This window comes from Brachyistius frenatus, unplaced genomic scaffold (assembly GCF_029030835.1).
Source record: "Brachyistius frenatus isolate BFR_SWC_R1_liver_20210118 unplaced genomic scaffold, ASM2903083v1 Contig_300, whole genome shotgun sequence".
Lineage (NCBI taxonomy): Eukaryota > Metazoa > Chordata > Actinopteri > Embiotocidae > Brachyistius > Brachyistius frenatus.
Window position 1 is genome coordinate 207459 of NW_027210899.1, and position 12341 is coordinate 219799.

Genomic DNA, 12341 nt, shown 5'->3' on the forward strand with positions numbered 1-12341 from the left:
AGCAGCTGAGGGAGACGTCACAACTACAGTCGACTCAACACCGAATGAGCAGCAGCTGAAAAGGATAGAAAACCAAGCATGCGAGCGTGGAATGAAAAAGGTTTATTCAACTAATGTAGGAATGTATTCAAACTTTTGATTAAAAGTAATGAACAAAAAAGTACAAATCTGGACCACGGTTTGTACCAACAAACACACTGTAGATGCAAAAACCTACAGACGAATACTCTCAGTGCTAGACTTCACATTATTCTTTCTACATCGCAGTAAAGCCAACCTGCTTCTTAAAAGAGACAAAAAGATGAGTCGAGGGGAGGTGAGAGATCTATTCTATTCTTTTCTATAGTGTCATTTAAAAGGACGTTATCAATTCTATCATTCACTTCAAGCTCTGCTGTGTCGGAGCTCTGCTCATCGCTCAGACAGCAGCTCAACTGTATCCGGGGCAAAATATAGTTTCTTTACAGCTGCGAGCTCTCTGACTAAACAAAAGTAAATAAGTTCATAAATAAAAAAAACAACAACAACAAAAAAAATATGACCGGTTCCTTCATGATGTGTGAGCGTCTCTACAACCTACACATGGACAGTAGAAAATAAAAGTTGCTTGATAATTGGATCGTCTGCCAGCTCAGTTCTGGTATTCTGAAAACTGGGTTTCAATAAGCAAACGTGAATTTTGTTCCTTGTTTGTTGGATGTTTTTGGTTATTTTTCCCTCGTTTGAATGTTTTCTCGATGCTGCCCGGCTCACTCCACTTTGCTGTAGTCCTCTATGTGGCCCAGCACCTTCTTCCTCTGTCGTATCATGTGGAAGTAAAGCTGGGGGAAGACTGAGGGGGAGGCAGAAGATGATCAGGATATAAAGTATAAACACAATTTACTATGATCTGACTAGTAAACAGAGAATTCAACATACACATTTTCTACAATGTATAAAAAAAAAGGTGAACATTATCATCTTTGTAAAGGCAAAATTATTTACAGGGCTTGTAATTGGAATAGATTGAATATGTATTTTCTAATAAAATGGCTGCTGGGTGTGTAATTAAAAAAAATTAATTAGAAACACTCTCTAAGCAATCTACAATATTTGCAGGAGCTTGCAGTTTTGCAAAATTCACTGGATTTTTCTGCAAAAAACGTTGTCAATTGAAGCTCTGCTGAAAGTATTATGACAAATCCCAAACAAAACTTGCTTTATTAACGAAAATAATTTCTCATTTACAATTAGCTCCCTCTCCTCTCACCGTCAAAACAAACTGCGAGCTAGAAAACCGGAAAAAACAAAAGTGACGGGGTTTGTGGGGAATGTGGTTTTATCATAGGAATAAAAAATATTTTACTTGTTGTAGAATGCACTTTGCTTTTGTGCATATAGACCTGTGTGTGAAACTAAATGAATTAAACAGCATTTAAAGCTCTTATTTTGACAGCAGATTTGGCCTTTGTTTTCTATATTACAGTTGCAGATCTGTCTGTTTTGTAAAGCTACGTTACTTTTATGAATTTTTTTGTAACTTTGAGCCAATTGTTCTCTTCGTAAAATATTTCTGATGTGCAGCATGCATATTATCATTGGAAGTCATTATATATTACTATTTATCAGGTAGTTCTTAAAATAAAAATATTTGTTTTCCCTTGACTTGCAATTTCTGCAAATGCCTGCAATTTCACTGCAAAAGAAATCATGTAAAACTCTCCAAATTACAGCAAACGTTTTGACAAAAGTTGCCACAAATTCACAAAACACAAAAATCCTGGAACGACTGATAGTTTCTTGTAATTATAAGATACAAAATTAAGTCAAAATTGCAAAATAGGGAAGTTCTAATAACAAAACAAATGTGTGAATATTTCATTTCTATGGTAAATGCAATTATAAAGGCACTTCTGTATATTTCTGGCATAAAGCAAATTCTCATCAAAAGCCCAACACCATTTATCGTCTCTTCAAACAGTTAGGAAAACCGAAAAATGTGCTTGTTGACTTACGGGGAATGTAGGAGATCATGACGAGGATGAGGAAGGTGTAGTAGTCGAAAGAGAAGTTGTACTTGTTGGGGAGGGTGACGGAGTACAGGCCCGTCATCTGCACGTACGGCAGCGCTGCATAGATAGTCAGCAGTTCCCCGGTCACTCCCATGGGATACAGCACGATGAAAAAGGTGTACCTGCAGCGAGGAGGTCAGAGAAAGAGAAGGAGGGGTGAGGAGGGTGGGGTGGGGGTGGGGGGGCTCCTGGTTAGTCTTTGTTTCAGCAACAGGAGGTGGAGTGGTGGGCGGCATCGCTATAAACAATAAACAGGAACACATGCATGATATAGAATTGGCTTTATACTGTTTACATCACACACACACACACACACACACACACACACACACACACACACACACACACACACACACACACACACACACACACACACACACACACACACACACACACACACACACACACACACAGAGGAAATGGAAACAAAAGTTTAAAAAAAGGCGCTGCAGAAAAAAACATGTAGATTCTTATTGTGGACACAGAACTGGATTTTCTGTTGGTTTGATCATTTATTTATAATAACCAGTCAGCGTTTGATCTAATAAAGAGGAATTTACGGAGCGGGACCACGGTAGCATTTCATTGTAGAATGAATGACAGAATGAGTCACACATCTGTTGTAGGATTTCAATGAATTGATGTAAACAACAACTAAAATCAAATACCTTTCGAAAAAAGTAATTATTAAAGATATTAAGTACTTTTAAAGAATAAAAGAAGAAATGTGTAATTACTTTTTAGTCCTGTAAGACGCAAAGCTGTGAAAATACAATATATTTTATACTGTCTGCAGTCTGCATCATGTATCTTGAATTTCTAACACTTATCAGTTCTTTCCTGTAATACATGTCAAGAATTGAAAAAAGAAAACAGAAAATTTGCAGGGCTTTAGATGAAGTCTTTTAACTTCCTGTAGAGTTTGACCAATAGTTCCACAAACGGTAGAGGAACACCCGAAGGCATCGTTATTGGCCGGAGGGCCTTTAAACATGAATGTTGTCACCGAGTCGTCGGAGGTTCACCGCTGCTCGGCCTGACGATCCGTTTCAAATTAAAAGCTCCTCTGGAGGAAAGGAGAGAAGCCCGGACGTTGTCGCTCCCTGCAACTTCGTCCAGCTTCTCCTGAGAGATCCTGAGATGCTCCGCCATCTTACTCTGACATGACCAAAGGTTACAGCTACCACTTCCCCAGGCCTAATTAAATGAAAAGTCTTCATTTCAAATTTTAAAGCTGGTTGTGTTTCATACGATTGGACCTCGTCTTGTTTAATATTTAACTGAATATATAACAGAAATGTAGAAAATGCTCTTATTTGAGTGTCTGGAACCAGTGAATGTGTTGTATTTATATTTGAAAAAAAAAAAACTTTTACAATTAAATAAGACTTTTTCTGCCAATCAACTAATCAATTCTTTATTTCTCAACCACAGAACACAAACACCTACAAAAATAAGAGCTTCATTCAACAAAGCAAACCAAACACATCATGGACATCTGTGATTAATGCTGTACGATATCTGGACTATAAGTTTGCCAAATGAAATACAATGTAGAGCTAAATAAAAATGTAGTTGGATCAAAAGAATAATCATAAACAACTACTTTTTAAATTGTTTTATTGTTTTGCAAGAAAAAAATGCCAAACAGTTGCTGGATCCAACTTCTCAGATGTGATGATTTTACTGATTATTTCTAAGATATATACATTTAATATCTCCGTTGGTCTGTCAAAACAAGTTACTTGAAGATGTTACCTTTGGCTCAAGAAAATTGCGATAGACTAACAGCTTAATATTAGGACAGACTAATAAATCATTTAAATAATCAGTCTCAGCACAAATAAAAACATCAGACCAAAGAAGTTTGTATGACTTGCAACCTAACCAAACATTGGACATTTTCCCAACTATAGAAATCTGTCAGGACTTTTGATTCGTGTTTTTCAGCTGGTAAATTTAAAGGTATTTAAGGTTGAATTTCCTACCTCGCCCACTTGATGAGGTACGGCAGGTGATTGAGCAGACTGAAGGTGTAGAAAGAGTAGCGGATGATCTCTGTGACGGTCCAGGCAGTGACAAACAGCAGCACACTGTCCTCACTCTGGACCTGCAGGAACACACACACACACACACACACACACACACACACACACACACACACACACACACACACACACACACACACACACACACACACACACACACACACACACACACACACACACACACACACACACACAGGATGGTGGGCGGAGGGCGGAGGAGGAGCCGTGTGGGCGTCATGCTGTGGTAGTAACTCTGCTGAAGGCTAATCTGGACGTCTCATCACAGAACCATGCAGTTTGTTTCAGGTACTCAGAGATCAGGCCACACTGCAGGTTGATGGACTCTGTCCTCAGATATTAGGTTAAAACCAATGCAAATACTAATGTTAACAAGAAAAGCACACTACGTGTCACTGACTCACGATCTAAGTAAACTTTTGACTGGCATTCATGTTGAAGAGAAAGAGAACGGCTCGAGGAAAAATGTCAGTACAGCATCTTACAAGAGACACCAGAAGTCACGTACATATTATTTGTAATATTAAGCAGATTCATTCCTGCAACCCTACAGCAAGACCATCTGCAGTTACTTACACATTTACTGCTCTCCAATCTACAAACAGGGCAAACAGTACATCAGCTCATCACTTTTGAACAGGGAGGCATGGAGCGGTTGACATTTAACATGTATGTAGGTGCGTGGTAAATAGAAAGAGTGTCATTATACCTCCCTGACGCTGTGTGTGACGGCCCAGGTGAGGAAGACCCGGGACATGACCTGGAATCCAGTCAGGACCACAGAGGACGGTACGATTCCTGGGACAGGAGCATTAAGTCACTTACTGTTCTCCAACTTGTAAAACATGAGTATCTGAGAGTCATTTAAAGGTGTCAACTTAGGCTCTGGTACATTTTCATTTTAAAATATTTGTTTTTATTATTTCCTGAATTGGAGAAATGAAAAATATGAATAAAGTAAATAATAAACTTAATTCGTGTGAGCACAACACCTCCAGTTTTGCTCAGAACGTTTGTGAACTTCCTTGTTTTCATGGGGGCAGAGCTTGAGGGAATACATATCAGTTTGGGAACAGAATCTAACACAAGACCAGCTTCATTAAACACTCACTAAGTGCAAAACATCTTCACTTCTTTAGACAGAATGTTTAAAGAAACGTTCTTCTACCTGCAGCAAACTGCACCAGTAAAGGGGGGACAGGACATGAACTTCTGTCCGTCGACCTGTGGAGGCTCGTGGTCTGCAGTGTTTTCACATTATATTTTAGGAACCCCAGTGGAGGGCGATTTCTAAAACAGTAGCAGGTACCAGATACCATCCGTGGACAAAGGAAAAAAAAAAAAAAAAAAGTTGCGTTGATCCGGTACTGTCAGTGGAGAAAGGACTTTCCATGTTACAGCACTATTTACATTGTTATAATCAAAGTTTAGGTATTGGAACTGGTATGGAGGAGCATCCCAAGTAATTACTAATGTTGGGCACACATTTACATTCCCTGTCTAATCATGCTGCATTAAATGTTAGATTGAATGTAATCTTAAAAAGTAAACACAGCAGACCCGATGTTGACAATAAATGGTTTGGTGAGAGACCACATGAGCTCTCAGACAGACCCACACCAAGAGGCCAGTCACAGATGAAGATGCAGTGTCTTCCACTGGCCAGTAGAGGGGAACCTTGAGCTCTGAGTGAGTGAGCGAGCGAGTGAGCGAGTGTGTGTGTGTGTGTGTGTGTGTGTGTGTGTGTGTGTCTCCTCTGAGTGGACTGCAGCTGCAGGGTGCCTGTTTACAGGGAAAGGTCAACTTCAAACCCCACATAATGAGGAGAATGGACTGTTCACCGTGTGGAGAGCCGGGTTTCTCCTCGTTACATTAACACCACGCGAGCCGGCAGCTTCTCGGCCTTCTCTCTTGGCAAACACTTCAAATCTGAAAGGCAGTGTTCGTCTGTACACATTTATATCTGTGACACAGCTACACATGCAATGGTACCAGTCCTAATTACAGCGTTACAGCTCCAAAGCATATTTTAAGATACCACCTGGTGCTTTTTGACTTGTCACAATGAGTTAAGACAGCTGTAATTTAAACGAAAAATTAACTTAGATATTTGGCATTAGCATTACTCTGGTAATACTCTACTCTTCAAACACACCAAGTGGCAACTAGAAAGCTTTGATTCTGTATAAATTAGTTAAACTGATTGTGAAAATTTGACTCGACGTGCAAGAATTGATCAATTATAATAAATCCTGTAAACTGGGAGAATGAACTGGACTGGACAAGACAATACAAATCTATTAATTGAAAAGACCTCACTAGCCATAGAGAATCTTATGGCTATATATCAAATGATTGTTTATGTGATCTTCATCTTAACATGTCTGGTACCAAATAGCAAACTGGATGATTTAATTGCATTTATACACCGATCAGCATGAAAACCACTGACAGGTGAAGCATTAAATAAGATACAACATCAATAAATCCTCCTTTTAGAAGGATTCCAGTTGTTATTCCATCTCAATGTGAGGTGTCCATTTATTTGAATGGTACTGTAGACTGCAATTTGTGGTGCTGCTGAACTGTCCTGCTACACCGAGAGGTGTTCCTAATATTTTGCCAACCAAATTAATTTAAAGAAGAGGGTCAAAATATTAGGAACACCTGTCAGTATAACCGGCTGCTGTTTAACAGCACCACAAAGTTGTCTCCATTATGACAATAAAAATAAATCAACACCTCTCAATCAGATGTAATAACAACTGAACATTATAATCCTCATGAAGGGAGGATTTATTGATGTATTGCTGCTGTAATGTATTCAACGCTTTACCTGTCAATGGTTTTAATGTTCTGGCTGATTTAGTGCTGCATGTCATTAAAAGTAATTAACATATATAACCTACTGTATGTACATATGACTAATGATTTCATTTCTCCAGCTGCAATTTAATTAAACTGATAGATGAAAATATATTTCCACCTGGTTGTCCACAGTTTGTCCTTTAAAATCTTGCCCATATGTCTACTTTACCTTTAATTAGTTATAACAGCAGGTCAGACAGCCTAACTTACATTTGTGACTTGTCAACTGAAGTGAAGGTACCCTGGATCTAAATTGTGAATAGTCATAAAGAACACTGTGACAATTCTACCTGTGATAAGAGATGCAGTCACTCAGTGATCAATGGTAAAATGGATTCTGATTCTCTCCCTAAAGTTGTCTGTAATTTCATGGTGACAGAAAGCAGTGGAGATGAGGGATGAGAGTGGAGATGAGGGTGGAGATGAGGGTGGAGGCTGATGAGGAACTCACCTGCAGCACAGTGCAAGATCTGTGAAAGGAAAAGAGAACAGGAAATTACTCTCAGCTCATTTTAACTTGACCCAACATACGGTCTTGTAGGGTTTTAGACTTGCTGTTTATAGTTTCATTTTTTCAGACATACCCACAAAATATTCCGCATTTGGATTAATTAACTTATTGTCATGGATTTCCATTATTATTCTATAGACGAATCTAAAATTATTGTTTTAATATGCAAAAGTTGTATGCGTCACTAAGCTGATATTTAAAAATGATTGAACCTGTTAGCGTTGTCTGAGGAGCAGCTGAGTTCAGTCAGTGCACATTTGTTATTTGCTAAAAGGAAGACGTTAAAATTAGAACGTGACCGATCTATCAGCTGGACGATTTTATTGCTCGATATTCCCCTATCACGGATATATCAGTATCGTCATATTTGTAGGGCAATATCCGTCAATATCAAAACAATTTTTTTCAGAACATGATGTAGAAAAAGATGCCTGGGGTGACTTCAAAATTGTTCTATTTGTGTGTATTTATAGTTAAAAAAAAACAACACATTTTAGAGAGCACTGCAAAAAATGTGTGTCTATTTATACTGAATATACAGAAGATAGCCAAAGATATACAAAATTTGTCCTCCCTAATATCGGCATCGGCCCCAAAGATCCTTTATCGGTCGGGCTCCAGTTAAAATGTAATCGCTGAACTCCAGCGTGTCTGGACAGGATCATTTTAACGCCTCTTGGTGATTAGCCTCTGGATACACGTGTGTTTTAATGTGTGTGGGTATCAGCATGCTTAACATTTGAGGGAGCAAAACGATTCTCTTTCACTCCGTTTTAAAAACTCCCTTCTGAAAAACATTCATTAATCTGAGGTTCTACCATACTATGTATTTCCTAGAAATCCTAAAAAAAAAAGTCACAGTAAAATATGAAGGTTTGTTTGGCTCTGTCCCTTTAACACAGTACAGTGAGGCATGTTACGTAATCTGGCAGATATGTTATAGAGGACATGCCAAACCCTGGACAGATAACAGAATCCAACACTTGGACAACGTCTATAAACTTGATGTGTGTGGGGTTTTTTTCAGCTTTGAACAATGAAATTAAACTAATTGTTGCATCCTTAATATCTACAGTCAGAAATTGGATACTGTGTGCTGATATGAGCAATAATAGTTGTTTGAAATAATGCTTATATATAGTATACAGTATGCTATACAGCATATTTAGTTTGGTCAACATTGCCCTGCCCTCAGTGCTTATCTCACCTCCAGAATAGCTCCAGTCTGGAAGAACTTCAGAGGCTTTTCTATGGAGTAGTACAGACCATGGTAGCTTCCTCTGGCCAGGTAAGCTCGGACCAGACCCACAGCAATCACCAGCCACCTGGAGGGCAGGTATGAAGTTCAAATTACAGCACACTCACACTTGCAAACGGAAAACAAAACAGACACGATCTTACCACGGAAACAGAAACTTGTGTGCGGTTTCCGTGGAAGGAAGTTCAATGTCACAGATGAATCCAGCCCGTGTTTCAATGCTGAATCACTGACGATAGCGGGAGCTTCTCTCGGGCAACATTAATACTGAGCTTTAAGAGAGTTATGATTCATCAATAACCAGAAAAAAAAAGCTGCATTTACTCCCATGTTTTAATAAGAGACCCTCGTGTACTAAAAGGCTAAAATAACACTTGATATTCACTTTTTTACATAACATTTCTGGAACAATTCCCTCTAATTTTGTAATTTAAAAGCTGCAATCAAAATATTTTGGAGTTGAAGACAAAGCCAATCGTAAAGGTACATCAAATTCAACAATACATTTTTGACACGAGTAAATGTCACTTAAACTGCAATCATTTCAAGTAAAGATTTAGAAAATCAATCCAAACATGTGTTTAGAAAACTGAAGTTCAGGTATACAGTAAAATGTGGCCTTTAAAACAATTGCTACGACTGCAAGGTAACTTATTTTTGCAACATATACACAAATTCAGATGTTTCATAGCCCCATATTGGTCAAATACATTGACCATGGGGATATATTGTCAACCACTTTAGTTAAACATTGTTTCCCTCATCAAGTTTGGAAATCATATGACACAAACAAATATTTCTAATTCTTTTATTTGATCAAAATGTTGATGGTTCATATTAACCTGATTGACTTTTTTTTTTAATTTTTTTTTTTTATGGATGCAGATTTGTTACCTGATGAATATTTGAACAGATACAATTTAAAAAGAAAATAAGTGTTAAAATGTCATGTTCCCCATAAAGGTCAAAGGTCAGCTGGAGGGCAAGGTTCATACAGGAAAACATGCTGCTGGATTGTTGCTTCAGGATACCTGAGCAGGTTGGAAGTTTCAGCTCACACTCTGGTTTCACACAAATGTACAGCAGAGATAAATATCAACATCAGGCGTAGTTGGGCAGAAAGTGAGCAGGCCTGCTTCGCGGCTCCTGTGGATACATGCGCGTATGACACCCGAACTTGTGCTCGGTACAAAGCGAGCAGTGTACAGCCTATCAATACTGAGCAGGCTAAATGTGCCCTAACTGGTTGCAACAGCGAACAAACAACACCCACCATTCAATTGTGCAACAGTCTGAAAATCAGAGCAAAAAAACACACACACACACAGAGATTTCTTACTTCACTGTACCAGATAACTGCTTGTCTGAGGTTATAAAGTAATACATATCCGGCTATGATAATTCAAACAGAAAAATGCAAAGCAAAAAAAAAAATGAACCAGAAACCTTTTACCAAATATTTGCTTCAAAAACAGGGATTTTCTTCCCCCATAATTTCACTGGTTCACTGAAACAACCAGTTCTCTAAACTTAACTCTATCCTAAATCGTCCAAGTCCATTTTCAAAACAAGTTATGCATTAACTGTTATAATTATTACCAGCTTAGAGAGATATTCAATTCAAACACCCGATGTGAGCAACTGGAGACACATTTTAAGATTTTTTTTAAAATTTATTTTATTTAGAGGTTAAATACTATTTCACCTATTCTATTGTCCGCGTTGTTGCTGATTAGTTTTATTTTGAAGGACAAAGTGATTCATCCACAAACGTTTGTGAAGTTTTGGTTTAAATTACATTTTACATCAAAGTCCGACAAAGCATGCTGTAAAGATGTGTTTTTCTTCATGCTATAACCGAACTATACATCTTCAAATGGTCTTATTTAAACCTGTGTGTACGTACATACAACCCAATGTTATTGCTCTGCAAAAAAAAAAAACACATGGTGATGCAAAATGTAACCCCGCGCGTTGCCCTGCATTAATAAACCATCTGTCCACATATGTCTGTATTGTTTGCAGTGGCGACCCTTCAGTTCAGGTGCACACCAGGTGGCTGTCTGTTGCTCCTCTCGTGTTCACCTGTGTGAGCTGTCGGGAGGCTAATTCAAAGTTATATCACCCCACGTGTCCCATAATAACTACACATTATAAACATTATTATTATTATTATCACATTATTGTGATATTACAACGGGGAGATCTTGCTCCCAATATTCAGCCTGGTATTGCTCAACAACGCGCACGCGCACACACACACTGCTCCTCAGCAGCATTAGCACGAGGAAACACGCTACCTACCCCGCTGTCATAACAACGTTGTAAATGACCAGGTAGGCCGTGGCCAGAGCACCGGGGCCCTTCTTTTTCTTCGCGGCCACGTCCCCGTGGGTCGCCTTGCTGGTCCCCGCTGCGGCTGCCGACATGACTGCAACCCTCAACGGTCTTTGGTCCTGAACGACGGCGCCTGTCAGGTTCACCGACTCGGGAAACGGACAGGGTGCCACACCAGGAAGTGTCGCCTTGGAACGAGAGCATTCACTGCTTCCTACTTCCGCTTCGCTTTGAGACGTCTCTCTTTCAAATATCACCGTCAACGTTATATATGGCCTTATTTCAGTGGACGATGTTATGGAGACATTTAGGTTATTTATTTAGACGATTTAGATTTGATTGAATTCGATTCATCGCGTCTCCTCTCCTGCTGTCTGCCTATTTCTACTGCAGGATTTATCTTGAGCTGAGACGGAAATCTTTGTCAGTTCATCTGATTGCACGAGACGCTCTCTGAGAAGCGCGCCCCCTTGTGGAAGGATCCCAAATCTGTCAAAATCTGTGTTTGTATTTCATCATCGAATACAAAATCTGTGGAAAAGGTTGTGCTATGATAATTATTCATATTTGTTTATATTTATGTAAAAAAAAAATATCAGAAAATTGTTTCCTTTAATGACCATTGTACAAAAGAACATTTTGAAAAATGACCAACATCAGTCCATAAAGCCCAAACAATGACAGTGCCAACACTAAATCTTTTGCTTTGTGGCCCCTCAGGAGGTTCATCGAGACCTGACTACATAAATGGTATAACAGGGTTTGTACAACAGGGTAAGAACAGTCACCTGCCACCAGACTCTCGGGGGCCGTACTGTCAGCCAAAATAAAAAGAACCAAATGGTTGCTCCTGCAGTTTTACCTATAATGTTGTGTTGTTTACATTGTCAGACATCCCTCTTCTCCCCACCAGACATCCCTCTTCTCCCCACTCGACATCCCTCTTCTCCCTCTTCTCCCCACCAGATATCCCTCTTCTCCCCACCAGACATCCCTCTTCTCCCCACCAGACATCCCTCTTCTCCCCACCAGACATCCCTCTTCTCCCCACTAGACATCCCTCTTCTCCCTCTTCTCCCCACCAGACATCCCTCTTCTAGACATCCCTCTTCTCTTCTCCCCACCAGACATCCCTCTTCTCCCCACCAGACATCCCTCTTCTCCCCCTAGACTTCTCTCCCCACCAGACATCCCTCTTCTCCCCACTCCAGACATCCCTCTTCTCCCTCTTCTCCCCACCAGACATCCCT

At 39.5% G+C, this 12341-nt stretch overlaps 1 protein-coding gene across 1 annotated transcript; it reads right to left on the reverse strand.

Annotated features, from left to right (window-relative positions):
* Positions 1 to 87: 87 nt before the first annotated feature.
* On the reverse strand, positions 88 to 11263 carry hacd2 (3-hydroxyacyl-CoA dehydratase 2). The gene is made up of 7 exons (XM_069722674.1): positions 11059 to 11263; positions 8704 to 8821; positions 7437 to 7455; positions 4827 to 4915; positions 4040 to 4161; positions 1995 to 2173; positions 88 to 832 (listed from the first exon to the last, which is right to left on the reverse strand). Exons 1-7 carry the CDS (start codon positions 11181 to 11183, stop codon positions 750 to 752), a joined length of 735 nt encoding a protein of 244 aa, XP_069578775.1. The 5' UTR covers positions 11184 to 11263; the 3' UTR covers positions 88 to 749.
* Positions 11264 to 12341: the final 1078 nt, after the last annotated feature.